The sequence below is a fragment of the Drosophila montana genome, unplaced genomic scaffold (assembly GCF_035044405.1).
Source record: "Drosophila montana isolate Dmon_TW-CO22-7 unplaced genomic scaffold, ASM3504440v1 contig_3200_1, whole genome shotgun sequence".
Taxonomy (NCBI): domain Eukaryota; kingdom Metazoa; phylum Arthropoda; class Insecta; order Diptera; family Drosophilidae; genus Drosophila; species Drosophila montana.
In genome coordinates, this window is record NW_026998080.1 from 2,490,168 (window position 1) to 2,517,724 (window position 27,557).

Below are 27,557 nucleotides of genomic sequence, written 5' to 3' on the forward strand. Positions count from 1 at the left end.
TTGCAACAATTGCACAACCGAAAAAAACACGAAATTTAGATACTAACTACAAATGTATTTGAACAATTTATCTAAGGTACACAAATGCCTGCTCTTCAAATACAGGTAGATATGTGCATACATGTATGTATGTATGTAATTAAATGTATCTGTGTATATGTATGTATGTGTGCATCTCAGGTATAATTCTGTATTTTTAGCCAAAGCTGCTGCTGCTGCTGCAGATAAACGTTCATATTGGAGTTCCACATCCGGCTGTGCGGGGGGTGGGAAGCGTGTGGGGGAGGGGGGTGGGGGCGTCACTTGCGCAAATAGGTGCCCAGGTAGCGGTCGCACATGCCGCAGTAGTGATTGGTGTTCATGCAGCTGGAAATGCAGTAGGGCAGGCACACGCAGCAGTAGAGTCTGGCAGAATGGAAAAGTGTCGCAACAGTCATACAACAACAATTATCTGTGGCCCATTACGGCGATTACTCACTGCAGCAAGCACAGCACCAGCGCAATCAGGTGGGTGCGCGAGTTGGGCCTGTAGGAGACGCGGGTGCGCGTGTAATTGTGGCAGAACGGACACTGTACATCCTGTGGCTCCGGCCCATACGGCGAACTGGGCACCACGATCACCGTGTGATGGGTGCTTGTCGCTGTTGTTGCCGGTCCGGGTCCGGTTGGCTGGGCAGGCGTGGGCGTGGTCGTGGCCGTTGCCTGGTCATAGCTGGGCGGTGCTGGTGGAGCCAACAGCTGCTGTTGCTCCGGCTCCTCGTGCGCCTCTTTAGGCACCTCCAGCGGCTCTTTCGGGTAGACACTTTCCATAATTGGAGTATGACCGAAGTATGACAAATTCTCTGTCGGCGCTGTCAATGCTAGCCATGAAAAAAAAAGAACGAAAACGAAAACCTGCGACGCACCCAATCGGCTCTTATCAATGAAAGCCGTTCGCTCAGCTCTGTGGTAGGTTTCTGTTGTCTCAATTGTTGAAAGCTTCCCGCCGATTGTGTGCTTATTTGTTTACCTAATAGGTACAATAAGTAGCTTTCCATCAGAGTAGTATGTTCGAGTATGTGTGTGCGTGTCGCTTAACACCTAACAAAAAATGTGTGTGTGTGTGTTGCGAAATTGTTTACGTTTATTGTTGTTTAGCATAAAGCTATTAATCGCTGCTATAGACGCCCACAAATTTGTTGCAATTGCCGCAGAAATGATTCGCATTCATGCAGCTGGTGGCGCAGTAGGGCAAACAGGCAAAGCACCAGAGACTGCACGAGTAAGAAAAACAAGCGCACACCGATAAGATAAGAGAAAGGCAGAGATACTGATACCAGAGTCTGCGTTATCTTACCCCACTATGCAAAGCAGGGCGGCCATGCAATGGGTGCGCACACTGGGCGAATACTCGACGCGCGTCAGCTTCTGCACATGACAATGGGGACAGCTAATGTAGCACGGATCCGGTCCCACAGCGGGCGGCGGCTGTTCTGCAAGTGTTCCAATCAGTCAATCAATCATTCAATCAAATGAGCAGCATTCTGTACTCACGTTGTATGATGACCACCTGAGCAGGTGCTGGCACGTGAAAGTGCGTTGCCTGCTCGTAGCTGGGCGGCTGTGGCTGCGCCTGCGCATACTGATAGCTCATGCCCGTGCTCCCGCCCCCGCCCCCGCCCGCTGCTCCAGGCTGCTGGAAGTTCTTCTGCATGATGGGTTTATCCGCGCACAGGTCCGTTGGTAACCAGCTTCGATTTCGTACTCTTCGTTGTTTTGCCTGCGTCTGGCAACAATGTTGCCAGCGCGCATGTTGCAGCAACATGCCGATAAAAAGCTCTCGAAACTTTCAGCAACAGTTGCCAACACATTTAATTATTGCCAACTTAACGCTTTGCTCCGCTGTTTATTTGCGTTTCGTTGGCGATTCATCAGCCGCTCTTTGTAAAACGAATACTGGGGAATTTTTTATTGGATCGCATTTATTTGCAGGCAACCGGAAATGCGCTTGGCAACCATATTGACACATTTTTGCCCCTGCAATGCTTGAACACGAACTCCCATTGAGTAATGAATATATCTGAGAGGTTGTGTAATGCAAGCTTTCCATGATCTTCTGTCTCTAAATTTGATATGGTGGCTCTCTTATATCACAGACAGCTTATGTGGTTAACTCTCTCGGCTAATACAAATATAAAGAATCCAAGCTATGTGCAGGACGTATGCAAGTCGAGCAGACGCCTCAAATCATCTCTTAAATTGTGAAAGTACATAAGTATATTAATCATCATATTTTAAACAATTCACGAAATTTTGACGAACCTCAAAAGATAATGTTCCATTTTTGCAATAATTGGTTTTTTCAGCTTAGCAAGTACGTTTTATAGAATATATATAAAAATATTATAAACTGAGGTTTTCTGAATCATGAAAAAATTTCTTGAAATTGCCTTTTTTTTTAGATTTTTTTATGTGGTTTGCTTCATTTGTTTATTATACTTGATAAAAATGTATTTCTGTACTAATTGAGAATCCGGGCTCGATTCCCAGGCATATTATAAGTAGCAATAATAGTATTAAAATCTATTTTTAAATCTTGGTTCCACACAGTCAAACATCATTCATATATTCAGCTACATAAATCAAATTTGGGTAAAGTTAATTATCGATCTTCCTGAGGGCGGCGAAAATTGGTTTCGTGCTTGATAAAAAAACGTCGTGCTTTGCTCTGCAAACTTATATATGCATATAGTATATGAATATCTGTGTATACAGTGTATATATATATATTGTTAGCTTGTGATGAAATCGATCTCAATTCTGATAGGAGCCGACGTAGGCACCACAACGACCGCATTTGTGCACGGCTGTCTGGCAGGACTGTGCACAGTAGGGTATACAGCAGCACAAGAAGCAGCTGAAGAAACGGAGGAAACATCCTTTTAGAAGATGCAGTCAGATTAAAATAGCATTTGCTTACCCCAGCAAACACAGGAGCAGCGCCACCAAATGCGTCTTGGAATTGGGCTCGTATGAGACCGTGGTTAGCTGACAACTGTGGCACGTGGGGCAGGTGGCCATACAGGGTCCGTTGCCCAGAGCATTTGGTATTGAAGCTGCAACAAAATGTGTCAAATAGATGGCTCCTTTTAGGATGATCGAGGCAAACTACTTACTACTAGAGGCAACAGGCGCTGGAATTGGATTGCCACATAATTCGCCGTACATAGGAGGAGCGTCGGGATAACCATGCTTCGATTCCATTTTCGTATGTATTTAAGTGCTGCTTCTCTAAAGGTCTGAAGTGCTCGCAGCCTGACGCGGAACTGAAACTTCTTGTCGAGTGAAACCGCAAAAGAAACCCACCCAAGAACTGAAAAGCTAACGAGAGCTCGAACCCAAGTGCGGAGAGTCATTGATAAGGCTTTGAAATAAAAGTAGAATATGAGAGCAAAAAATGTGTCGTCATAAAAGAAGTACCCGCAGGTGGCAAGTCATACAGTTATGTTTTTTAAAAACAAAGGGTTATTGATTAATCACCAAAGGAATATTGTGAAATGAATAATGTGCTTAGTAAAATGAACTCAGGCTGCAGTTCAAATAGCCTCCCATCGAATATAATGATTATAATAATGCACCAGAGCGAACGCCAAATAGATGACAGTCTTATGTGTGCCATTAGAGGAGGCGATTTGAATATAATGTCCCTTTTAATAGCTAGTGTATGCTTATCTAATATTATGGTTATTGGCGCTGAATATAAGCTATAAGCCTCTCTTTCCAAAGGCACAATACACACAAATTCGAACCCTCATCTTCGTTGTGCAAACGCCTGAGCTATGTTATTTATTTATTTATGTGATTAATTATTATACAAAAAAAAAATAATATAAGGAGGGAGTGCTAGCTTCTAAGGCCATCGACTCTGAGCCATGTTATATTATGTTTCTATTAAAAATATAAATATTATTTCTATTAATATTATCATTATTAACTATAAAAGTAGGCTACGTTTTCAAAAACACATTACACACTACATCCAAAAACCAGATTTGAACCGTCATCTTCGTTGTTCGTTTGCTTCAACTATGTTTTTTAATTATACTTATATATATATTACTTTCAAATGAATACTACATCCATCAATAGAATACCAAGAGATTATGTTATGTTGGGTTTATATTGCTATTATAAACACTTACTCATTGGTAAGGCATTGAAATAAAAGTGAAATATGATATGTAAAGCACACTAGCCAGGGATTCGAACCCTCATCCTCGTTGTTACCAAATTACCGCTCAACTTCCACAACCAGCTTTAAGATTTATCGCATTTGCGTAATTTAGATATATTCTAGTTTCTGGATTTCTTTATTCAAAATATATAATCGTACATAATTTGATCCACAGCTTAGCGTTCGTAGGTGCCAATAAAGGAGTTGCAAGAGGAGCAATAGTGGTCCACGTTGCGGGCACAGTCCGTGCAATACAAGCAGCAGGCGCAGGGCCACAAACTGGTGGAAGGCAGAAATTTTGATACTCTCTTTAGTTAAAGTATATATAAGTATATAAAGTTTCCACTTACAGTGTCAGGCACATGATCAGGGCTATGATGTGCGTTCTTGTCGTGGCATGGCCCTCCGTTCGTGTCATCATCTCCAGATGACAGATCGGGCAGACCGCTCTGGAGGACTCAGGACCAACGTTTGGGGACATATCGCCTTTCCTTCTATTAATTGTTTTATGTTGAGCTCCGCAGTGGCTGCTTGTCGTTGCGATACTGTAACTCTTTGAGAACTTACGGACTTTATTTACCTAAAAATAAGAAAAATAACCCGCATAAAATGGGGTATAAACAATAAACTACCTCGATACGAATGTATGGAATTCTCTTAGACACATAAGCTTTCGAAAAAGAGTTGCTCTTGTAGAAAAGTTCAATATATTAATTGAGCTTATGCCTAAAACTGGGATATATTCCATCTGTATATATTGTACATGCATACAAATTTGTTGCATAACTTTCTCGTTTAATTAAGTGAATAATTCATTTATGTGCGCGATATACAAATTCGGTTTAACATTTAATTTTAGATTAATGCAATATTTTTTTCAAATTGAAAAACATTTAAACATTTAACCTTTGGATATCTAATTGATAATTGTGAACGGAAATCGTATGGAATATCTTGAGGACATTACAAACTCAGTAATGTTAAGTATTTTGTGATTTCAATTGTATTTCAAGCCAGATTGAAGAGCTTCAGTTCTGGTAGCTGCCCACGAAGGCGCCACAGCTGGAGCAGGTGTGCACGGCGCTCTGGCAGGAGTCCACACAGTACGGGACACAGCAGCAACAGATGCCGCTGCAAGTCAACAGGTTTTAGATGGTAAACAGAAGGTCTCGAATGCGGCCGAAACTTACCCCACCAGGCAAATCAGCAGCGCCAGAAGATGGGTCTTGGTGCTGGGCTCGGACTTGACCGTGGTCAGCAGACGGGCCTGGCACGAGGGGCACGTGGCCATAGTTGGCATTCGGCCCAAATGATTTTGTACCACACCTGTGTAAGTTATTAATTGTGTGTTGTGTGTTTACTTAACCATTGCTCGGCAATTTGCTGGCTTCCACTAACCCTGCACATAAACCTGCGGCTGTTGAGTGTTAATCACGGACGCAGGCATCACCGACGGCTGCATCTCCGTCGGCATCATCGATGGTCCAAGGTCGCCATATTGCGGCGGCGCGTCCGGCGCTTGCGGATAGAGATGCGATTTGGTGTCCATTGCTCAGCTTTGGTTTTCCGCACGAGGTCTGCTCCGTTTGCGGCCCGCTACGAAACTGAGTAGCGTGAAATGCCGATGCTTTCCCGATGCCTGTCAGTCAATAGCAAAATAACACAAGTGTGTATACGCCTGGTGTGTGTGTGTGTGTGAGTGTGTGTGTGCGCGTGTGAGTTTAACAACTTCCAGCGGAAGAATCCAAAACGTCAGCCATCCAATCACGCAAAGCTGAACGAGGATTTAAGTTTAAGATTTATTTAATAGCTTTAAGCAGCATAAAGTCAACTTAAGTCAAAAACCATGTACATAGCGTATATAGGGAGTATAAACTCAACTTAAGCTGTAGGACATGCGCATTGGGTATATATAAGGCAAAGCTTGTCAAATCCATCATAATAATAATTGCAATTTTAATCTAATGCATATCAAATGTGCATTAAGTAAGCAGTCACAGCACATTCCCTTTGGAAAAATATGCTTATGTCAATAATTGATTATTTTATATCGACAAATATATACTATAAGGCCCTGGTCAGTAGTTCCCGATTAGGGGATTCCCGGAATTCTCTTTACAGAATACAATACAATCGCAGCTGCGATTGTTTATAGAATCCAAATGTACATGCACGCAAATCTTCTTGCAATATAAGCACAATTTTCAGCAGTTGATTTTATTGTGCTAAAGAATATTCGAATATTCTAAAAAAAAAAACAGCAGCATTTAAGTTGAGGCATAAATTTGTGGATAGTCCCAATTGATTTATTTATTTGATTTATAAATTATAAATTATAAATATATAAATAGCTATGAAATGAAAGATATTTTACCTATGTGTACTATTCTAGAAGCTATCTGACAGGTTTTGTGACTCTTGACTCTCCAGGGTATCAAAATTTCATCATATCTCATATTAATTGAAAAAGTGGGCAAAGTAACGAACTTTCCTATAACTATATTGTCCGAATTCCCTGTTGGTAAATGTATATAAAAGCTTTGTTATTCTTGAGTTGAGAGCTATTTTGTGCAACTAATGCATATTTATGAATAACAAACGAAATCGAGCAGTGCTTGGCAATCTTTACCAGATCCAAAAACAAATACACACATTTGGTTTGTTTTTGTTCCCAGAACCCATTGAAAATGTGTAAATATGGAATAATTCTTGATCAGCATAAAAAGCCAAGTCGATCTTCCTAGTGTTCGCGAGTTTGTTTTTTCTTAACGTGCCCCGTTTCCAATCAATTGATATAACTCACAACTCAAACTCGAATTACTGTGCTTAGCTTTTAGAATAGTATAAACAGATCGAGAATCGTTTAAAAGTATTCTTGGTTCGGCTACATTTGGTGTTGGGAGAAGAAGGTTCAGGGTATATCCTATTCGGGCACTCCCGACTAGAGCACTTTTACTTGTTTAAACTGTTTTTGTCTAAATGTTTACAATTTAATTTTAATTTCTGCCGATAGAGTACTTAATGGATGGTTTTAATGTCCCGCACTTAGTAATGGGTGCAATTAGTTGACGGCTTTGCCCAGGTACTGGTTGCAGCAGCTGCAATAATGATCCAAGCTGCGGCAGCTCTTGAGGCAATACGGGAGCGGCACCAGGCAGACCAGCCTGGAAAACAGAACAGAAGGGCGCCGCCCATGGGAACTTAGCTCTGTGCCAGCAGTTGTAGCCACACTTAGCTGACTCACCCGGTTAGGCAGAGTACAAGGGCCAACATGTGCGTGCTCTTATTCGCACGCGGTGCCAGGCGCGTTTGCATCACATTGCGGCAACTGGGGCAAGTCATGCGCTGCGGCTCATGCCCCAATGGTGGTGCGGCTGCAAAAGGAGTTGCAGTAATCAATGGGTAGGTGCTGCCAGGTGATGCAATCACTTACCATTTGCATTGAGCACCATCACTGCAGCCGGCGCTGGAGCTGGCGCAGGCAGAGCTGTTATCTCAGCTCGGGCTGGAGTCGTTGACATGTAGGCGTAGTAATTCTGCTTGATATCCGTCTCCATATTAAGCTATGTGATAAGCGCCTGAAACTCGGCGGCTTTTTATAGCTAGCTTCCCATGTACAGTTGGCCATTTGACATTACGTGGCGTATACGCGATAATCGACCCATTAAGGACTATTTGGCACTTGACTTGAATATTTATTTAATGTCCGACATTTCGAAAAACAATTGACATACACATTACTATTTTTTTCTCTAACATCAAAATGATTGCATACGAGTAAATGTTAAATGCACTAAGTTACAGTCGTACTTCGCTACAATGAAAGTCTTCATAGGCAATAATATTCTGATTGTATCTTGCATTTTATGGGAATGCCAATATTTTTTCGCATTATTTAAGATTTGTTGCTTTAATTCTTAAAACGTATTTAAAAAAGTGCTTATCTTTGAGGTTTTACTGTATTCCTTTTACAATATCTTTTCTTCGCTTTGCTGTAAACTTTTTTGTTGACCCAAAATAAGCTCAAAGCGTTTTTTAAATATATATTAGATATTAAAAATATTATGTATGTTAAAAACTGTACCCAATAACAACATTCGTTAAAGCGTAGCTCGACTGTATGTAAAAAGAAGAAATGTGTATCCATAGAAGCAGGACACTGCAATTGGGCTGTGCTTTGAAGTTAACTAGCTGTGCATCTAGCTGGAAATATCAGGTGTACTTCAAACTGTCAAAAGGTTGTCAGGACTTTTCAGCGCTCGTAGGTGCCGACAAAGGCGTTGCACGAGGGGCAGAAGTGATCCATGTTGCGCGCACAATCCGTGCAATACAAGCAGCAGGCGCAGGGCCAGCAGCTGGGAGAATAAATAATTTAGTAGCCATTAGTCGGAGGAACTTAATATAGTTTGGCAGAGCGATTGCTTACCAGGTGAGGCACATGATTAGCGCTATCAAGTGCGTCTTGGTGCTGGCCTTTGGCTCGGTGCGCGTGGTCACCTGTTGATGGCAGTTGGGGCAGACCACATTGCTGGGCTCCGGACCGACAGGTGTTGACATTTTGCTTTCGTAAGAAATATGCAAGGGCTTGGTTAGATATCGATTTGAAGTTGGTGTTGGCCTTCTCGTTCGGCATTGCATGCCAACTGGCGTGTGGCAATCAGTGCAATGTCATCTGGAAACCCCATTTTAAAACATTCTAATAGCAACCTGTTCGTGGTTCGTTATTTGTTGTTGTTTCAACGTACTTTCATTTGACTCTATTGCTAATTGCATACGAGCTTAACAAAAATGCGCGCTGATACTGGATAATTGCTTGGCATGCGGCAGGCAAATTAATTTCAATAGCCCCGCCAGCATTCACTTAAGCGACTCCCCTGATATCATAATACGCCGGCCTTTTCACAATTTCTGTCCATGATGTCAGTTTGTGGCGCCAGCGAAAGTGTCTGCCACATGCCACACTACGATGTCGTCATGCAAAACAAGTCCCAGCAACCCCAACTTGGGCAGAGAGACAACAAAGGGCTGTACAAATAAAAACAACTAGCCACTACTACAAATATTCTCTCGATCTACGCCTCAACCCCCCACCCCCCACCACCTCTCCAAAGCTCCACTCCTTAGGTTATGTAGGGCGTGTCCATCATATTTTGGGTGTGTAACGCTATCTCCATCAATCCCCTGGACAATGTGTTAATGTGTTATTATGCTTTGACTGTCCGCTTTATTGCCTACTTTTAGGGATTTCACGTAGAGTACACACAATTTAATAAATAAAATAAATTAGTCTTTGCCGCACTCGCGCCGCATAAATAAATTTCAAATTCGAACATAAACATTTTCTTAAGATTCATCAATAGTCTCGTCATCGAACTGATCGCTGCCAGCTGCCAATTTGTATACTCACAGTTTTGAGATATGTGTATATATGTTTATTTATTTATGTATATAGCGCAAATAGAACTTCTTCAGATTAGAAGCGTTGCCGTCGCGTACTTGTTGCTCGTTGTAGCGACGAAAGCGTTTTGAAGTTCGCAACGCAGATGAGCCGCAGCCAACCGATTGTTGGCATGTTAACCCTCAAATTATGCACAGTGGCGCAGTTTCCATTTTCATGGGCTTAAAAAGTGACCCATATGAAAAAAGTGCTCTTTTAAATGCAAGCCGAATGTGGACTTATCAGTTATGTTTAGGTGTTGCCACCTGATGACAAATTGGCAACACCGTGACAGTAAAATTCGAGTCTCAAGCGTTATCGATCGATAATTTAGCAACCCTTCTCTCTACTTATCGAGCTAAAACTGATTTGAAATGACGTTAATATTTAAAATATAAATATCTTTTACATAAAGCCAAGTTACTTTATGCCTAAGCACAACAGCATTTTACCCTATTAAATTTGCTCATTAGCCACAGTGCGACGAGAACCGAAACATAGCTTGGCAACAATGTTGCGAACGTGTTGCTGAAACATGAGCTAGTAACTCCTTTATTTTGATAATTTAACAGATAACAAATATTTCTTGTAAGTATAAGTATATGTGAAATTCAAACAATGTGCAATTGTATTTGTTCGTTAAATATATTTTGTATTTTTCAGAAAAATATAATAAATGCATAGTTATGTGTATATACGAGTCCGTACGTTGACATGGGAAATTTGCGAAACTGTTTACTTTGAAAATGTGCTGTTTATCCATTTTTGTTATTGAAACGAAATGCTTGCTAAAAGCAAGGGTAGTATTTCAAGAGCCGCGTCTTTATCTCCCGTTTTTATAAATCAAATGTACGTACATACATATGTATGTATGTTCTTTGTTGGAGTGCGCATATATGAAATATATCGGCATATATATGTGCTTGTGTGGTTAGAGTTTATATGCTTATTGGCATGTACAGATATGAATGTACGTGTTTTCGTTGTATTTTTGGATGAGCTCTGCAGTTTCCAGTCCTAGAATCTGCCCAGGCAGGCCTTACAATTCGGGCAGTATTGGCTGGTTCTATAGCCGCAATCGCAGCAGCAGGGCAAACAGACGCACGGCCAGCAGCTGTGGGGGAAGACGAATTGCAATTAGATACGCTGCGATTTTTTGCCGAAATCAGAAACTGAAACGTCACGCCGTTTGTGTACACTTACAGAAAGAGGCAGAGTATAGCGGACCACATATAGGTGGTGCATGTTGCATGGTGCTCCACACGCATGCGAATCCGAGCATGGCAATGGGGACAAATCATGCCATTGCCCGAGTTGTTATCGATAAGAACAGTGCTGGTTTGGTTCAATATGGTGATCGGGGGGGCTTGGTTTACCACGGTGACCGGCGGGTTATACATTGGTGCTGTATGAATCATTTCGGTTGGCGGAGCACTCGGGGCTGCCCTCATGTCGGGCTGCTCAGGTGAGTACGGCGGCGGTTGTGGAGGCAGTTTGGTGTATTCCATGGCTAGTTACACGTGCCTGGAAATCAAAGTGCTATCAATATTACGATTGGACTACTGCGTCGTTATTGCGGGGAAAGAACCGTAATATAAATATGTATGTACATATGTCCGAGCGTGCACAAATGTATGTACATATGTATAGAAATCTTTTATTTAAAATGCATTTACAATTTTTCACACTTTGCCCTATACAATTCTATGAATATTTACGTTTGTACATGATTACTTTATATTTATGAACTTTAGGTATTTATTTGTCAAAATACTTAGCAAAGCGAGCGAAGCGACCGGCGACTTATTCCAAGAATACAAACGAAATGAGCAAAGCGCAAAAAACGAACTACGGCAAGAGGAAGCAAAGTTTTGAGCATTCTTCATATTTGTGCGAGTGAGATGACAACACAAGCAACATTATCAGTGCACAAAACGGAAAAAGTGCTCAAAAGCCTTGCAAAACATAATTGTAGCCCAGTAAACATATTTTTGGTAAAAAAAAAAACACGTTCTAGTTATATATCATACAAATAAAGACAAAAGTGAAGCATTCATATGTGTTTCCAACCGAGGAGCTAGACAATAAATGGTATTTAACAAATAGATATAACTAAATATATGCAGCTTTAAAACACAGCTTGGCAAAATTGCTGCACTTGGGCAATTTATATTAAATAAGATATGTTTTAAGTTCTTATGAAAATACCCAGTACTGATCAGTAGGAAAATACTAGCAAGTTAGTTAATATCAATTAAGCGATATGTATGTATATCCTATATAGTTCAGATGTAACTTGAACGTCTCCCCAGCCGATTGAAAAAGAAAAAAACGTGGTATGCCAGTCGATCAGTACGAGTTCAAAAAGGTATGTATATCTTTCCAAAATCGGACCATTTTTAACCGAATTATCGCAAAAAAACGAAAAATCTTGAAAATTATAACGGCATTTTTTCGCGTTTTTAAAATGGCTGGTATCTTGGACAAATAAACCCCGATCTTGAAAAAATTAAAATTGAAATATCTCGGGTACCATATGTCTGATTTCGAAATGATATACCTCTTTTTTCACGGATCCCGACTATCGATTGACAACAAATCTGAAGAAATGGCCCATATATGACGACGTTGGCTAAAAATGGCTGTAACCACGAGTTGAATGCGACCAATCTTTCCAATCAACATACATGCCATAAAAATTCCAAATCGGACATTATTTGGCTGTGATATTCCAAAACAGCATCAAAAGCGGTTGACTTTAGAAACGAATCGGTTTTTGGTCAACCACTTTTTTTAACCCATCGATTTTTAAAATGTTTGAATGCCAATTGATAATAGGGATCCGTACGAATTCAAAAAGGTGTAACATTTCAAAAGCTGACATTATTTGGCCAAGATAGTCAAAAAAAATCCTCAAAAAAGTTTTGATTTTCGAACCGACCCCGATTTTTAGAAAAAAGGTGATGTAACCCCTTGCCATTTGACCGATTTTAGTCAGATGAGCCGCAGCCAACCGATTGTTGGCATGTTAACCCTCAAATTATGCACAGTGGCGCAGTTTCCATTTTCATGGGCTTAAAAAGTGACCCATATGAAAAAAGTGCTCTTTTAAATGCAAGCCGAATGTGGACTTATCAGTTATGTTTAGGTGTTGCCACCTGATGACAAATTGGCAACACCGTGACAGTAAAATTCGAGTCTCAAGCGTTATCGATCGATAATTTAGCAACCCTTCTCTCTACTTATCGAGCTAAAACTGATTTGAAATGACGTTAATATTTAAAATATAAATATCTTTTACATAAAGCCAAGTTACTTTATGCCTAAGCACAACAGCATTTTACCCTATTAAATTTGCTCATTAGCCACAGTGCGACGAGAACCGAAACATAGCTTGGCAACAATGTTGCGAACGTGTTGCTGAAACATGAGCTAGTAACTCCTTTATTTTGATAATTTAACAGATAACAAATATTTCTTGTAAGTATAAGTATATGTGAAATTCAAACAATGTGCAATTGTATTTGTTCGTTAAATATATTTTGTATTTTTCAGAAAAATATAATAAATGCATAGTTATGTGTATATACGAGTCCGTACGTTGACATGGGAAATTTGCGAAACTGTTTACTTTGAAAATGTGCTGTTTATCCATTTTTGTTATTGAAACGAAATGCTTGCTAAAAGCAAGGGTAGTATTTCAAGAGCCGCGTCTTTATCTCCCGTTTTTATAAATCAAATGTACGTACATACATATGTATGTATGTTCTTTGTTGGAGTGCGCATATATGAAATATATCGGCATATATATGTGCTTGTGTGGTTAGAGTTTATATGCTTATTGGCATGTACAGATATGAATGTACGTGTTTTCGTTGTATTTTTGGATGAGCTCTGCAGTTTCCAGTCCTAGAATCTGCCCAGGCAGGCCTTACAATTCGGGCAGTATTGGCTGGTTCTATAGCCGCAATCGCAGCAGCAGGGCAAACAGACGCACGGCCAGCAGCTGTGGGGGAAGACGAATTGCAATTAGATACGCTGCGATTTTTTGCCGAAATCAGAAACTGAAACGTCACGCCGTTTGTGTACACTTACAGAAAGAGGCAGAGTATAGCGGACCACATATAGGTGGTGCATGTTGCATGGTGCTCCACACGCATGCGAATCCGAGCATGGCAATGGGGACAAATCATGCCATTGCCCGAGTTGTTATCGATAAGAACAGTGCTGGTTTGGTTCAATATGGTGATCGGGGGGGCTTGGTTTACCACGGTGACCGGCGGGTTATACATTGGTGCTGTATGAATCATTTCGGTTGGCGGAGCACTCGGGGCTGCCCTCATGTCGGGCTGCTCAGGTGAGTACGGCGGCGGTTGTGGAGGCAGTTTGGTGTATTCCATGGCTAGTTACACGTGCCTGGAAATCAAAGTGCTATCAATATTACGATTGGACTACTGCGTCGTTATTGCGGGGAAAGAACCGTAATATAAATATGTATGTACATATGTCCGAGCGTGCACAAATGTATGTACATATGTATAGAAATCTTTTATTTAAAATGCATTTACAATTTTTCACACTTTGCCCTATACAATTCTATGAATATTTACGTTTGTACATGATTACTTTATATTTATGAACTTTAGGTATTTATTTGTCAAAATACTTAGCAAAGCGAGCGAAGCGACCGGCGACTTATTCCAAGAATACAAACGAAATGAGCAAAGCGCAAAAAACGAACTACGGCAAGAGGAAGCAAAGTTTTGAGCATTCTTCATATTTGTGCGAGTGAGATGACAACACAAGCAACATTATCAGTGCACAAAACGGAAAAAGTGCTCAAAAGCCTTGCAAAACATAATTGTAGCCCAGTAAACATATTTTTGGTAAAAAAAAAACACGTTCTAGTTATATATCATACAAATAAAGACAAAAGTGAAGCATTCATATGTGTTTCCAACCGAGGAGCTAGACAATAAATGGTATTTAACAAATAGATATAACTAAATATATGCAGCTTTAAAACACAGCTTGGCAAAATTGCTGCACTTGGGCAATTTATATTAAATAAGATATGTTTTAAGTTCTTATGAAAATACCCAGTACTGATCAGTAGGAAAATACTAGCAAGTTAGTTAATATCAATTAAGCGATATGTATGTATATCCTATATAGTTCAGATGTAACTTGAACGTCTCCCCAGCCGATTGAAAAAGAAAAAAACGTGGTATGCCAGTCGATCAGTACGAGTTCAAAAAGGTATGTATATCTTTCCAAAATCGGACCATTTTTAACCGAATTATCGCAAAAAAACGAAAAATCTTGAAAATTATAACGGCATTTTTTCGCGTTTTTAAAATGGCTGGTATCTTGGACAAATAAACCCCGATCTTGAAAAAATTAAAATTGAAATATCTCGGGTACCATATGTCTGATTTCGAAATGATATACCTCTTTTTTCACGGATCCCGACTATCGATTGACAACAAATCTGAAGAAATGGCCCATATATGACGACGTTGGCTAAAAATGGCTGTAACCACGAGTTGAATGCGACCAATCTTTCCAATCAACATACATGCCATAAAAATTCCAAATCGGACATTATTTGGCTGTGATATTCCAAAACAGCATCAAAAGCGGTTGACTTTAGAAACGAATCGGTTTTTGGTCAACCACTTTTTTTAACCCATCGATTTTTAAAATGTTTGAATGCCAATTGATAATAGGGATCCGTACGAATTCAAAAAGGTGTAACATTTCAAAAGCTGACATTATTTGGCCAAGATAGTCAAAAAAAATCCTCAAAAAAGTTTTGATTTTCGAACCGACCCCGATTTTTAGAAAAAAGGTGATGTAACCCCTTGCCATTTGACCGATTTTAGTCAGATGAGCCGCAGCCAACCGATTGTTGGCATGTTAACCCTCAAATTATGCACAGTGGCGCAGTTTCCATTTTCATGGGCTTAAAAAGTGACCCATATGAAAAAAGTGCTCTTTTAAATGCAAGCCGAATGTGGACTTATCAGTTATGTTTAGGTGTTGCCACCTGATGACAAATTGGCAACACCGTGACAGTAAAATTCGAGTCTCAAGCGTTATCGATCGATAATTTAGCAACCCTTCTCTCTACTTATCGAGCTAAAACTGATTTGAAATGACGTTAATATTTAAAATATAAATATCTTTTACATAAAGCCAAGTTACTTTATGCCTAAGCACAACAGCATTTTACCCTATTAAATTTGCTCATTAGCCACAGTGCGACGAGAACCGAAACATAGCTTGGCAACAATGTTGCGAACGTGTTGCTGAAACATGAGCTAGTAACTCCTTTATTTTGATAATTTAACAGATAACAAATATTTCTTGTAAGTATAAGTATATGTGAAATTCAAACAATGTGCAATTGTATTTGTTCGTTAAATATATTTTGTATTTTTCAGAAAAATATAATAAATGCATAGTTATGTGTATATACGAGTCCGTACGTTGACATGGGAAATTTGCGAAACTGTTTACTTTGAAAATGTGCTGTTTATCCATTTTTGTTATTGAAACGAAATGCTTGCTAAAAGCAAGGGTAGTATTTCAAGAGCCGCGTCTTTATCTCCCGTTTTTATAAATCAAATGTACGTACATACATATGTATGTATGTTCTTTGTTGGAGTGCGCATATATGAAATATATCGGCATATATATGTGCTTGTGTGGTTAGAGTTTATATGCTTATTGGCATGTACAGATATGAATGTACGTGTTTTCGTTGTATTTTTGGATGAGCTCTGCAGTTTCCAGTCCTAGAATCTGCCCAGGCAGGCCTTACAATTCGGGCAGTATTGGCTGGTTCTATAGCCGCAATCGCAGCAGCAGGGCAAACAGACGCACGGCCAGCAGCTGTGGGGGAAGACGAATTGCAATTAGATACGCTGCGATTTTTTGCCGAAATCAGAAACTGAAACGTCACGCCGTTTGTGTACACTTACAGAAAGAGGCAGAGTATAGCGGACCACATATAGGTGGTGCATGTTGCATGGTGCTCCACACGCATGCGAATCCGAGCATGGCAATGGGGACAAATCATGCCATTGCCCGAGTTGTTATCGATAAGAACAGTGCTGGTTTGGTTCAATATGGTGATCGGGGGGGCTTGGTTTACCACGGTGACCGGCGGGTTATACATTGGTGCTGTATGAATCATTTCGGTTGGCGGAGCACTCGGGGCTGCCCTCATGTCGGGCTGCTCAGGTGAGTACGGCGGCGGTTGTGGAGGCAGTTTGGTGTATTCCATGGCTAGTTACACGTGCCTGGAAATCAAAGTGCTATCAATATTACGATTGGACTACTGCGTCGTTATTGCGGGGAAAGAACCGTAATATAAATATGTATGTACATATGTCCGAGCGTGCACAAATGTATGTACATATGTATAGAAATCTTTTATTTAAAATGCATTTACAATTTTTCACACTTTGCCCTATACAATTCTATGAATATTTACGTTTGTACATGATTACTTTATATTTATGAACTTTAGGTATTTATTTGTCAAAATACTTAGCAAAGCGAGCGAAGCGACCGGCGACTTATTCCAAGAATACAAACGAAATGAGCAAAGCGCAAAAAACGAACTACGGCAAGAGGAAGCAAAGTTTTGAGCATTCTTCATATTTGTGCGAGTGAGATGACAACACAAGCAACATTATCAGTGCACAAAACGGAAAAAGTGCTCAAAAGCCTTGCAAAACATAATTGTAGCCCAGTAAACATATTTTTGGTAAAAAAAAAAACACGTTCTAGTTATATATCATACAAATAAAGACAAAAGTGAAGCATTCATATGTGTTTCCAACCGAGGAGCTAGACAATAAATGGTATTTAACAAATAGATATAACTAAATATATGCAGCTTTAAAACACAGCTTGGCAAAATTGCTGCACTTGGGCAATTTATATTAAATAAGATATGTTTTAAGTTCTTATGAAAATACCCAGTACTGATCAGTAGGAAAATACTAGCAAGTTAGTTAATATCAATTAAGCGATATGTATGTATATCCTATATAGTTCAGATGTAACTTGAACGTCTCCCCAGCCGATTGAAAAAGAAAAAAACGTGGTATGCCAGTCGATCAGTACGAGTTCAAAAAGGTATGTATATCTTTCCAAAATCGGACCATTTTTAACCGAATTATCGCAAAAAAACGAAAAATCTTGAAAATTATAACGGCATTTTTTCGCGTTTTTAAAATGGCTGGTATCTTGGACAAATAAACCCCGATCTTGAAAAAATTAAAATTGAAATATCTCGGGTACCATATGTCTGATTTCGAAATGATATACCTCTTTTTTCACGGATCCCGACTATCGATTGACAACAAATCTGAAGAAATGGCCCATATATGACGACGTTGGCTAAAAATGGCTGTAACCACGAGTTGAATGCGACCAATCTTTCCAATCAACATACATGCCATAAAAATTCCAAATCGGACATTATTTGGCTGTGATATTCCAAAACAGCATCAAAAGCGGTTGACTTTAGAAACGAATCGGTTTTTGGTCAACCACTTTTTTTAACCCATCGATTTTTAAAATGTTTGAATGCCAATTGATAATAGGGATCCGTACGAATTCAAAAAGGTGTAACATTTCAAAAGCTGACATTATTTGGCCAAGATAGTCAAAAAAAATCCTCAAAAAAGTTTTGATTTTCGAACCGACCCCGATTTTAAGGAAAAAACGTGACCCCTTGCCATTTGGCCGATTTTGGTCAAAATTTAGATTTTCATTTTTTTGATGCCAATCGATAGTACTGATCCTAAAGAGTCCAAAATGGTATAAAATTTCCAAATCGGACATTATTTGGCTGTGATATTCCAAAAAATCATCAAAAACGGTTGACTTTACAAACGAATCGGTTTTTGGTAAACCACTTCTAAACCCATCAATTTTTAAAATGGTTGAAAGCCAATTGATAGTAGGGAAAAAATGAAAATCTAAATTTTGACTAAAATCGGCCAAATGGCAAGGGGTTACATCACCTTTTTTCTAAAAATCGGGGTCGGTTCGAAAATCAGAACTTTTTTGATGATTTTTTTTGACTATTTCGGCCAAATATTGTCAGATTTTGAAATGTTACATCTTTTTTAATTCGTACGGATATAGTAGGGATCCGTACAAATTTAAAAAGGTATAACATTTCAAAATCAGGCTATATTTACCCAAAATATTAAAAAAAATAATCAAAAAAATTTCGATTTTCGAGCCGACGAAAAACGTGATTGATTTTTTGTATTGATAGTATTGATCCTTAAGAGTCCAAAATGGTATATTATCCCGACATCGGATAGTGTTTATAAAAGTTATAGGATATTAGTTAATATAAGTTATTTTTTAACGTAATAAATAGTTATGTCTTATATTTTACATTAGGTCAGTTCCTTTATTAAAGCACAGTTTTGAATTTTGATTTCCTAATACTTTTAGAGCATTCGGCTGCCTATAAAGGCATTGCAGACGGGACAGTAGTGGTTCGCCGTCTTACAGGAGTCCATGCAGTAGGGTACGCAAACACAGGGCCAGCAGCTGTGTGGGAGAGTGGGGAGATTAGATAATTGCTGTTACTGATAACTAATGAATTCGACAAGCTCTATAAGCAAGCTCTAATACGGTTGTCTTCCAATTGTCGAATCATTTTTGGTTAGTCTTTGCTACTACAATTTGATGATTGAAGGTTTTCAGGTAACAATACAGTTCCAATGAAACTTAACTGTTAACCGAGTCAACTAAATAGCTTACCCAACTAGACACAGTAGCAGGGCCCACATATGCGTTCGTCCTGTGGGCGTACTTTGAATTGTGGTCACCACATCGTTCTGGCAGGTGGGGCAACGTACGAAGGTCGGATCCCTGCCCACCGGCACATGGACAGGTTGTGTTGTTGTGTGTATCACGACACAGGAACAGGGTTGCTGCTGCATCGGTGGATAGAGAGGTGGCTGCGTCGGACCCTGCACGGGCACAAACCTGATCTGCGCTTGAGGTGTTGCCTGTGGCATTGGCTGCGGTTGCGTTTCCGGCAGCGGCTGCTCAGTGTACGGTGGCGGCTCCTGTTTTTCCATGATAGTTCCGTTTCTTTTTCTATATAAATTGTCACTAAGCAATCGAACCGTTCAGCTTGCTGTTTATTGTTTTACTAAATAAGCCACACACGAACTAAGGCCTGATAATGTGCCCAAATTATAAAAAGTCCACGAGTTTGGCTGATATCGAACTTATCTGTTAAAGCTGCACAGCTGGCATAGATTAGCTGGCACTGACATCTGGGAAATGGGGGACTTTTCAAGTTAAAGGGCACTTTAGCACTTTAACAACCTGTTTCTCTGAAAATTGACATAATGTCCAAAATGGGTCATCAACTTTTAGAAATGAGTGTAATCGACGAAAAATGTATTTCCTATCAAGAAAGACTGCAAAAAGATAATGATGGACAACTTTTATGGGGTACACACTTATTAGACCTTATCATCTAATATTCCTAACATTTTCTTAAGTTGTTCGCACAAAAAGCTTGGAAGTATTGTATTGTATTGCTATGTATTGAAAATGTTATACTCAATCTTAACTTATTAAAGATTATTCCTTTATATAAAATAAAATTTGGTCCTGTAAAAGCTATAAAGCGGTAATTGCGTCTTTAGGTGCCAAGACAGGTTGCTTGGCAAATCCACCCGCAAGTGTGGAAAATTCGTGAAAACAGTTGCATTTAATTACTTTCTGTGCCTTTCTTTCGACCTAAAACTCATTTTCACGGATCTTTGATCCACACTTTTCTCAAAATCCAACCCTTTATGGTAGAAAGTGAGGCTTAAAGTTTTGACGAACGTGTTTACGGGCTCCAAATCATTTTTCAGAATCATTCTAGGAAATTATTTGGTTGGATTGTTAAAGTCCAGTCCACAAATTCATTTTCAAATATCTATAGAAATTTTATTACAATTCTGATGGGCGAGGATGAACAGACAGGGTCTAAAATTCTAAGAAAAAACGTAGTCCGGGTAAAGCTGAGCAAATCGAAAAATCATGCAGTAAATCCATATTTGATATATATGAAATTTATAAGATTCTATGGATTCAGTCGTGATCGCGGGGCTTTAATTTGAGACTTTAGCTTAATTTTAAATATACAAATCGTTCTTAAATTTAGGTCTTAGTTTAGTTCTCGTAGGTGCCAATGTAGGCGCCGCAATTGGGGCAGGAGTGCTCAGCGTTCTGGCAGGAGTCCATGCAATAGGGCACACAAACACAAGGCCAGCAGCTGCAAGGGGAATAAAAGAAAGAAATCATTTCGAAATGTATTTCAATTATCAGTGCACTCAACAGGCGCAGCGCGCCGAACTGATTGTGAATGATTCATGGATGACTCAACGAGCTCAATTTGCCCAGTTCACAGATGAGTCATGCGCAGGGCTTTTGGAGCTTGGCGACTTACAGGAACAGGCACAAGATCAGGGCCCAGCAGTGGGTGCGTCCCGTGGGCGTTCGCTTCACATTGGTCAGGATGTCGGCGTGGCAGGAGGGGCACTGGACACGCGACGGGTCGCTGCCAATGGGCACCACATTCGTCGTGGTTGTCGTGTGTATGACCACATGGGGTCCTCCGGGCTGGTAGGTCTGCGCTGGCGTGTATCCCTGGCTCATGTTGCTCTTGCTCGAATAATCCCAACTAACTGTTAACTGTTCGATGGTTTCCCCCACAATGAAGCATATATAGGTGCTTCTGTAGAACCTACCATACGGTTCCACAGTCTGATATCGTGTCGCGTTATCTTACAAGGTGCGGTCATAACTGATAAAAAAAGAGAATGAGAATCAGAAAGAGACATCGAGCGAGGGAGATAGGGAGAGAACACTGAAACCAAAGGGGACTTTTTACGATTAATTGTCAGAGTTTCGCCTAATGCTAATTCCTCACGGTAAAACGTAGTTTTATTTGTTTTATTTAAGGATTGTTAAGTGCTTTCAATAGGTCTGACTCATGGCTAAAAGTGGTCTGTAAAACAATTATTGTTGAGGTATTTACGACCTGCATTTTCTATAAAGTTGACTCATTTCAACAGTTGGTACATTCGGAAACTGTTGATAAGCCCAGCAGCATTTTAAATGGGTTATATATCTCTCTCTATATACCATTGGATCTTGATAAATTTACTGAATGGAACTTAGTCTTGTTCAACTATCTCATTATCTTAGATAACTTAATGAAGTTAGCTAGCTAGAGATTGTATGAGCTATATACATATATGCATTTAATTCTAATTTCAACAATTTATATTCTTATAATCTGGATAAAAAATGGGCGAAATACGCTACGTAAGATGCAACTCGGATCCTGTTAAATACGGCATGGAGCCTAACCAGATTTCGCTTATTCGTCTCGTGATCGCGAAGTCGATAAAAATCAATTTCTTGACAGGGCTTTTAGGCAATCAGAGGATGCTTATTTGTGAATATAATACTGTATAATATAAAAAAAGCGTATAGTCCCTTTTGTGAAAATTTATCACAGGCAGAAAATAGCTTATCCGACAACATAAACTATATATATATTCTTAATCAGCATCAGCAGCCGAGTCGATTGAGTCATGTTCTTCAGTTTAACCGCGTGCCTGCCTGTCCATATAACCGCATCGATCTCTTATACTATCACTATAGTATAGTCCCTCCCGAAGGCTTGTCATTGGGAACGTATTGTTTTCAACTCATGAGGGACTAATACGAATAAAATCTTATGAAATCGATATAAATCGAATTTTAGATTAAACTTTTGGGGCTCATCTCAGAGGTCAACCAACAAGAGACACCAAATTTGGTATAAAGGGCCACGAATATTGAACCAAAAAGATTCAAAATTGTAACTTTTTCGGTGCCACCGCCTGATCTTCTCGGTTTAAAGGGCATAGCTTTCAAATTTGGTATATAGAAACTCTTGATTGCCTTATTTAAGCCCTGCAAATTTGGTAATAATCGGACAGTAAACACATAAGTTATTAAAAAACAAATTTCCCACAGTATCGGGCTAAGGGAAGAGGAAGCACAGACGTAAATATATATAGATAGAAGCAGGAATATACCTAAAGGTATCTCCTAGTCGAACAGTCTCGACCACTTCTACCTGTTTCAATTATTACTTACAAATATTATCATGTATATAGATTATGTTATGAACTTAAGTTATATTTATTATCTTGATAATATAATCGAAACCTGCTAAAAAAAACAACAACCAAAAATGGTCATTCACAGACATGCACAACCAGTACACCTGCTCTTCCCATAAAAAGGTGAAGAGAAAAAAGAACAATGCGTATACGTAATAATTTACTTGATATACTCGTATATTTACAGTTCGTTCGCATTCGCTTAGTCGGCAAAAAATATTAATTCGTTCAGAGTTAAGATCTATGTACACATGTGCTTAATTAGAATACATACATATACACGTATATGTATGTGTATGCGTATGTATTTATATATTAATTCTCGTAGGTGCCTATGTAGGAGCTGCAGTTGGGGCAGTAATGATTGGCATTCTGGCAGGAGTCCATGCAGTAGGGCAGGCACACACAGGGCCAGCAGCTAGAGGTGAAGAAGAAGAAGAAGCATAAGAATATATATTAGTTATTTATAGTTATTTATAAATAAATGAATGTATATGTATATGTTTATAACGAGCATAATAAAAGGTTTTTCCATCGAAATACGGCATTGTGACAGTTTAACGCAGTTGTTTCTGTGTTATCTGACTGAACTCCGCAGCCAGTTGAGATAACAATGGTACACACGCACACACACACACACGCACACACACACACTCACACACAATTGCACTTCAGATAAGCGTCTGGTTATGTACAGCGCCGTTTTTTTGAGCGAATGTCACTTGTTGCTTGTGGCCCAATTGCAATTGAAACTGATTCACCTGCTGCCACACGCCCACACACACACACACCCACACACACACACACACACAAATCTACTTACATAAATAGACATAGAACCATGGCCCAGCAGTGTGTACGGCCGGAGGGTGTGCTCTTAACGGTGGTCACCACCTCCGCATGACAGGAGGGGCAACGTATGCGCGTCGGCCCGCTGCCAATGGGCACCAGATTGGATGTGGTTGTCGTCTGTATGATCACCGTGGACTGCTGCGGCGGCTGTGGCATCGGCGGATACAGCGGCGGCTGTGTGGGTCCCGACGGGTACGGCTGATAGGTCTGTGCTGGCGTATAGCCGGGCATCGGCTGCGGCATCGCGCTATATGGCGGTGGCTGCTTGCTGTCCATGTTGGAGCTTTGTTTCTCTGGCTGTTGGAGCTAGGCTCGACCGCGCGGCTTGCTGGCTGTCGTTCGACTGAAGCCAGCGAGAAAATCGGGTGCTGACTATACGCCCGTCCAACTCAGGCCATAGCTGGGCCTATTCAAGCCAATTCGGGCGTATCTTATCAGCAGTTTTGCTGCCAGCGATTAGCTGGCAAACACCTTGGCCACAATATGTGGCCAATTAGGTTTAGTTTTTTGGCAGTTCGTAGACTTGTTTCCGCTCATCACCGATATTTGTGCATGTAAACACAAACAGTCAAGATCTGTATGTTAATATATTTATAAAGAGATCAGTGCGAGCTCTGCATGAGACCCGCTCTGTGACTCACCCGCTCTGTGACGTCGCTTGTGTGAGCCCTTGTATCGCTTGAATCTATTGAGAGGGGGCTGGGTCCGAGTATTTCACCATATATTACACTTTCGGTCGTTTTATTTTTATAGCTGTTGATAATATATTAGCAAGTGGAAACGCTACTGGGCATGGGAAATGGATTTAAAGCAGGGCACAAGTGTTTATTTTTCATCTCAACTTTCCAAGATATTGTTCAAATATAGAATCCAGTCAGATTATATCTGCCTAGAAGTCTCTTATATACTCTCTTATCACTCTAAAATATTACATATTGAGAGTGCGAATTAAGAGTTAGCCAGGAATTGATAATGAGGTTGAGGTAATGTACTCTTTATTCCCGTTAGGAACAGGGTATAACAAGATCAAAGATTATGTGCTAGAATTTATAGCTCTGGGTACAGTAGAACGAGTGAAGTGCCTTAGTACGTGTACTTTTGTTTACTCATATCAAATTTAAGCCTCATCATCTGACGTCACAGCAAAGAGACTCAGTTGAAAGCTCGCTGCTAATAAAAACAAGAATGAACGACCGAAGATTATATACCCTTGGGTTGGAATTGCTTTATTTCCGACTCATACGATATAAATGTTTGAAGAACACTGCTTGGCAGATATATTAGGAATATAGTGAAGCTCGTGATTGCTTAGTATGGTCAAGATATCTAGAAAAAAATAAGTTTTCTTTAAAAAGACTTTTTTCGACCGATTCTCTATACGATATAGTGATCTGTTGTTGTTAAGATTTGGCTTATATGTAATTTTTCCATCTAAATTGTTTTGAAATTTATGAAACTAATTGTCGTGAATCAAGGTGATTTTTACCGTTGGTTGCTATTATTCAGTTAGAGCTCACATATAAAACTTGGCTTATATTCAGTGCAAGTTCGCACTGTAATATAGAAAAATTTGGACAGAAACTTAAAACTTGAATCGCCCAAAATTAAAAAAAAATGTATGTCCCTAATAATGGAAAATATTTTCTAAAAGTTCATATTTAAAGGTATTTTTTTCAGAAATTTAGAAAAAGGTTTTTTTATTGTATTTTGGCAAATTGGTAAGCTCGTTAACCCCATGTATGGTCAATTTATCTTTAAAAACAGACGATCAATGCATTAAACAATTCGTGACAAAATACTTATACCCTCTACAAGGGTATAAAATCAACTTGAAGCACCCCTTACAAGATATACATATGTACATCGATCGCGAGCATTGTGGATCAAGGCGCGGCCAATAACGGGAGTTTGGTTTGCTTCTAATTATCAGCGCTTCTCTCAACAAAAACAACAACAACAAAAACCAGCTATATGAACGGAGAGCAATGTCAAAGTCTGTTTGATTTTGTGCTTTCAGCGCGCAAGTCGAACAAAAGCGAAAGCTCAAAGCCAACGGGGCTGCAGCTGGATACAAAACACGCGCCGCTCAAGCTAACGTCTGCCTACGCTGGAGCTTTCTGGCAATGGTGAAAGCTTTTCTAGTGGCTTTAGCTTTTGGCGCTACCTTGGCGCTTTCAAGTTCAAACGTTAACAGTTGAGCCATGAAAATAATGTTAGGTAAATATGAAAAAACAACTCAGATCGAAGAGCAGGAAACAAATAACAAATATAAAAAAAAAAATTTGAAAAAATAGCAGAAAAATAACGACAACTGGTTTTCAAAATTACACACACAGCACTTGACAAACATTTGGCTGATGTTTTTGTTATTTCATTTTCTTTCTTCACCTGTCTTGTACTTTAACCCAAATTCAAACTAAATAAGAAACACTTGCGCCAGCCAAGCGCCGCAGTAAGCAGACATGAGCCGGCAACTGAGGTTCAGCTTCCAAGCGCCGGCGGCTGAGACATGCCACTCGGATCTGGTGGAGATCAATTTGAATGGCGGCCGCGCACAGGCCAAACAGCAGTCGGCGCAGGCGCTGGACGAGCTGTTGCAGGCCAGGACAACGGCCACGTTGCCCACGCACCGTGGCTATCCCTATGGCTACGGCGATACGGATGATGAAGCCGATTTTTACTTCTGCAAAAAGTCGAACTCGACGGGCCAGCTGGCCGAGAAGGTATCGCCGCCGCCGCCCTCCGCCACGAACATCAGCTGCCTGCGGCAAATGTACTGTCCCGAGTGCCACGAGCGTCTGCATGAGCAGGGCGTGCGCCTGGAGCGCCTGCTCACCCTGTGGTAGGTTGCCCAAGCCCAGTTGTTGACGGCCTTTGCTGTAACTGTTCTTCCTTCTCTGTTGCAGCTGTTTCGCCCTGCTGCCCATCTATCCCTGCTGCATGCGACGCTCCAAGGATGAGTGCAAGGTTATTTGCGGCAAGTGTGGCTACTTGTTGGGCGCCTGGAAGCGCTAGCGAAGCGCTTTTGTGTTTTTTTTTTTTAAATTCGTTTTTGGTTTAGTTATATATTTTTCGTTATTGTTTTTGTTAGTTTTTAAGCACCAATTGACCCTGCAATGCGTGGGAGAGCCATAAGTATTTGTTTTTATTTTTAACGGAGATGAGCGCGAGCAATCTCTGCCTCTCTCTCGCTCACATGCCGTGCCTCTCTGTTGCTCTTTTGCTCTGAGTATTTCTTTGGGCTGATTTTGTGTGCCGCCTGCCGCTGCGCCCAGTCGCAATGTCAAGCGCGCCGAACATGTTGGACGAACTGGAGCAGCAGCTGGATAATGTATCCGCTGCCACGGCCACACTGGAACTGGGCGAGGAGCAGCTTCATCCGTTGAAGCCGCGCCTGCGCTTCTATAGTGTTGGCCCCAGCACCTATCGCGTGCTCTGTCCGCTGTGCCAGCATCGCTCCCGCTCGGAAACGGTGCAAATGACCGGTGCCTTAGGTCAGCTCAGCTGCCTGCTGTCCGCCTTGTCCTGGTGAGTGGTGGAATGGCATCCAGTTATTATAATTTTTAACTGATCCCTTGCAGCTGTTTTCCCATCTTCGCACTGAGCTGCGTCTACTCTTGCCTGCAGAGCCGCCTGAAAAGCAAGCGCGTCTTTTGCAGCAGCTGCGGTGGTCATTTGGGCTTCCACTGGCGTCCCATTTAGCTCTGTTACTGTTTCCACATTTCTTTATTTTTTTATTGGCCACAATTTTCGCAAGTGTTCTATAAATAAACGCAGTTCGCGCAGCGGTTGCCAATTTTCAGCATTTTCTTTTTAATAAGTACGCATATTT

At 40.4% G+C, this 27,557-nt stretch overlaps 15 protein-coding genes across 16 annotated transcripts; 2 read left to right on the forward strand and 13 right to left on the reverse strand.

Moving 5' to 3' along the window:
- Positions 1–34: 34 nt before the first annotated feature.
- On the reverse strand, positions 35–1,040 carry LOC135431523 (lipopolysaccharide-induced tumor necrosis factor-alpha factor). Its single transcript, XM_064686707.1, has 3 exons — positions 479–1,040; positions 287–405; positions 35–242 (listed from the first exon to the last, which is right to left on the reverse strand). Exons 1-2 carry the CDS (start codon positions 808–810, stop codon positions 300–302), a joined length of 438 nt encoding a protein of 145 aa, XP_064542777.1. The 5' UTR covers positions 811–1,040; the 3' UTR covers positions 35–242; positions 287–299.
- A 61-nt stretch (positions 1,041–1,101) lies between these two features.
- On the reverse strand, positions 1,102–1,747 carry LOC135431524 (lipopolysaccharide-induced tumor necrosis factor-alpha factor homolog). 2 transcript variants are annotated; one of them, XM_064686709.1, is made up of 3 exons: positions 1,534–1,747; positions 1,337–1,467; positions 1,102–1,253 (listed from the first exon to the last, which is right to left on the reverse strand). In XM_064686709.1, exons 1-3 carry the CDS (start codon positions 1,618–1,620, stop codon positions 1,148–1,150), a joined length of 324 nt encoding a protein of 107 aa, XP_064542779.1. In that variant the 5' UTR covers positions 1,621–1,747; the 3' UTR covers positions 1,102–1,147. The 2 variants fall into 2 exon arrangements, with proteins under 2 accessions (XP_064542779.1, XP_064542778.1); XM_064686708.1 differs by having other exon boundaries at positions 1,337–1,472; positions 1,534–1,676.
- Positions 1,748–2,460: 713 nt separating this feature from the next.
- On the reverse strand, positions 2,461–3,308 carry LOC135432014 (lipopolysaccharide-induced tumor necrosis factor-alpha factor homolog). Its single transcript, XM_064687454.1, has 3 exons — positions 3,156–3,308; positions 2,960–3,095; positions 2,461–2,896 (listed from the first exon to the last, which is right to left on the reverse strand). The coding sequence occupies exons 1-3, from the start codon at positions 3,241–3,243 to the stop codon at positions 2,794–2,796; spliced, it is 327 nt and encodes a 108-aa protein (XP_064543524.1). The 5' UTR covers positions 3,244–3,308; the 3' UTR covers positions 2,461–2,793.
- A 1,036-nt stretch (positions 3,309–4,344) lies between these two features.
- On the reverse strand, positions 4,345–4,738 carry LOC135431491 (lipopolysaccharide-induced tumor necrosis factor-alpha factor homolog). Its single transcript, XM_064686648.1, has 2 exons — positions 4,564–4,738; positions 4,345–4,492 (listed from the first exon to the last, which is right to left on the reverse strand). The coding sequence occupies exons 1-2, from the start codon at positions 4,692–4,694 to the stop codon at positions 4,390–4,392; spliced, it is 234 nt and encodes a 77-aa protein (XP_064542718.1). The 5' UTR covers positions 4,695–4,738; the 3' UTR covers positions 4,345–4,389.
- A 249-nt stretch (positions 4,739–4,987) lies between these two features.
- LOC135431490 (lipopolysaccharide-induced tumor necrosis factor-alpha factor homolog) lies at positions 4,988–5,819 on the reverse strand. Its single transcript, XM_064686647.1, has 3 exons — positions 5,612–5,819; positions 5,404–5,539; positions 4,988–5,344 (listed from the first exon to the last, which is right to left on the reverse strand). The coding sequence occupies exons 1-3, from the start codon at positions 5,760–5,762 to the stop codon at positions 5,242–5,244; spliced, it is 390 nt and encodes a 129-aa protein (XP_064542717.1). The 5' UTR covers positions 5,763–5,819; the 3' UTR covers positions 4,988–5,241.
- A 1,354-nt stretch (positions 5,820–7,173) lies between these two features.
- LOC135431735 (lipopolysaccharide-induced tumor necrosis factor-alpha factor homolog) lies at positions 7,174–7,775 on the reverse strand. Its single transcript, XM_064687008.1, has 3 exons — positions 7,647–7,775; positions 7,458–7,587; positions 7,174–7,377 (listed from the first exon to the last, which is right to left on the reverse strand). Exons 1-3 carry the CDS (start codon positions 7,768–7,770, stop codon positions 7,275–7,277), a joined length of 357 nt encoding a protein of 118 aa, XP_064543078.1. The 5' UTR covers positions 7,771–7,775; the 3' UTR covers positions 7,174–7,274.
- Positions 7,776–7,895: 120 nt separating this feature from the next.
- On the reverse strand, positions 7,896–9,787 carry LOC135431736 (lipopolysaccharide-induced tumor necrosis factor-alpha factor homolog). Its single transcript, XM_064687009.1, has 3 exons — positions 9,621–9,787; positions 8,640–8,774; positions 7,896–8,568 (listed from the first exon to the last, which is right to left on the reverse strand). Exons 2-3 carry the CDS (start codon positions 8,768–8,770, stop codon positions 8,466–8,468), a joined length of 234 nt encoding a protein of 77 aa, XP_064543079.1. The 5' UTR covers positions 8,771–8,774; positions 9,621–9,787; the 3' UTR covers positions 7,896–8,465.
- Positions 9,788–10,545: 758 nt separating this feature from the next.
- Positions 10,546–11,540, reverse strand: LOC135431589 (lipopolysaccharide-induced tumor necrosis factor-alpha factor homolog). The gene is made up of 3 exons (XM_064686804.1): positions 11,385–11,540; positions 10,854–11,174; positions 10,546–10,764 (listed from the first exon to the last, which is right to left on the reverse strand). The coding sequence occupies exons 2-3, from the start codon at positions 11,156–11,158 to the stop codon at positions 10,668–10,670; spliced, it is 402 nt and encodes a 133-aa protein (XP_064542874.1). The 5' UTR covers positions 11,159–11,174; positions 11,385–11,540; the 3' UTR covers positions 10,546–10,667.
- A 1,897-nt stretch (positions 11,541–13,437) lies between these two features.
- LOC135431574 (lipopolysaccharide-induced tumor necrosis factor-alpha factor homolog) lies at positions 13,438–14,433 on the reverse strand. Its single transcript, XM_064686786.1, has 3 exons — positions 14,277–14,433; positions 13,746–14,066; positions 13,438–13,656 (listed from the first exon to the last, which is right to left on the reverse strand). Exons 2-3 carry the CDS (start codon positions 14,048–14,050, stop codon positions 13,560–13,562), a joined length of 402 nt encoding a protein of 133 aa, XP_064542856.1. The 5' UTR covers positions 14,051–14,066; positions 14,277–14,433; the 3' UTR covers positions 13,438–13,559.
- A 1,895-nt stretch (positions 14,434–16,328) lies between these two features.
- On the reverse strand, positions 16,329–17,324 carry LOC135431604 (lipopolysaccharide-induced tumor necrosis factor-alpha factor homolog). The gene is made up of 3 exons (XM_064686819.1): positions 17,168–17,324; positions 16,637–16,957; positions 16,329–16,547 (listed from the first exon to the last, which is right to left on the reverse strand). Exons 2-3 carry the CDS (start codon positions 16,939–16,941, stop codon positions 16,451–16,453), a joined length of 402 nt encoding a protein of 133 aa, XP_064542889.1. The 5' UTR covers positions 16,942–16,957; positions 17,168–17,324; the 3' UTR covers positions 16,329–16,450.
- Positions 17,325–18,937: 1,613 nt separating this feature from the next.
- Positions 18,938–19,774, reverse strand: LOC135432434 (lipopolysaccharide-induced tumor necrosis factor-alpha factor homolog). The gene is made up of 2 exons (XM_064688137.1): positions 19,452–19,774; positions 18,938–19,238 (listed from the first exon to the last, which is right to left on the reverse strand). The coding sequence occupies exons 1-2, from the start codon at positions 19,772–19,774 to the stop codon at positions 19,136–19,138; spliced, it is 426 nt and encodes a 141-aa protein (XP_064544207.1). The 3' UTR covers positions 18,938–19,135.
- A 1,011-nt stretch (positions 19,775–20,785) lies between these two features.
- LOC135431510 (lipopolysaccharide-induced tumor necrosis factor-alpha factor homolog) lies at positions 20,786–21,415 on the reverse strand. Its single transcript, XM_064686684.1, has 2 exons — positions 21,145–21,415; positions 20,786–20,970 (listed from the first exon to the last, which is right to left on the reverse strand). The coding sequence occupies exons 1-2, from the start codon at positions 21,351–21,353 to the stop codon at positions 20,868–20,870; spliced, it is 312 nt and encodes a 103-aa protein (XP_064542754.1). The 5' UTR covers positions 21,354–21,415; the 3' UTR covers positions 20,786–20,867.
- A 1,611-nt stretch (positions 21,416–23,026) lies between these two features.
- LOC135431571 (lipopolysaccharide-induced tumor necrosis factor-alpha factor homolog) lies at positions 23,027–24,080 on the reverse strand. The gene is made up of 2 exons (XM_064686783.1): positions 23,697–24,080; positions 23,027–23,291 (listed from the first exon to the last, which is right to left on the reverse strand). Exons 1-2 carry the CDS (start codon positions 23,999–24,001, stop codon positions 23,189–23,191), a joined length of 408 nt encoding a protein of 135 aa, XP_064542853.1. The 5' UTR covers positions 24,002–24,080; the 3' UTR covers positions 23,027–23,188.
- A 1,930-nt stretch (positions 24,081–26,010) lies between these two features.
- Positions 26,011–26,860, forward strand: LOC135432141 (uncharacterized). Its single transcript, XM_064687649.1, has 2 exons — positions 26,011–26,567; positions 26,632–26,860. The coding sequence occupies exons 1-2, from the start codon at positions 26,188–26,190 to the stop codon at positions 26,738–26,740; spliced, it is 489 nt and encodes a 162-aa protein (XP_064543719.1). The 5' UTR covers positions 26,011–26,187; the 3' UTR covers positions 26,741–26,860.
- On the forward strand, positions 26,852–27,521 carry LOC135432143 (uncharacterized). Its single transcript, XM_064687651.1, has 2 exons — positions 26,852–27,253; positions 27,307–27,521. The coding sequence occupies exons 1-2, from the start codon at positions 27,006–27,008 to the stop codon at positions 27,425–27,427; spliced, it is 369 nt and encodes a 122-aa protein (XP_064543721.1). The 5' UTR covers positions 26,852–27,005; the 3' UTR covers positions 27,428–27,521.
- Positions 27,522–27,557: the final 36 nt, after the last annotated feature.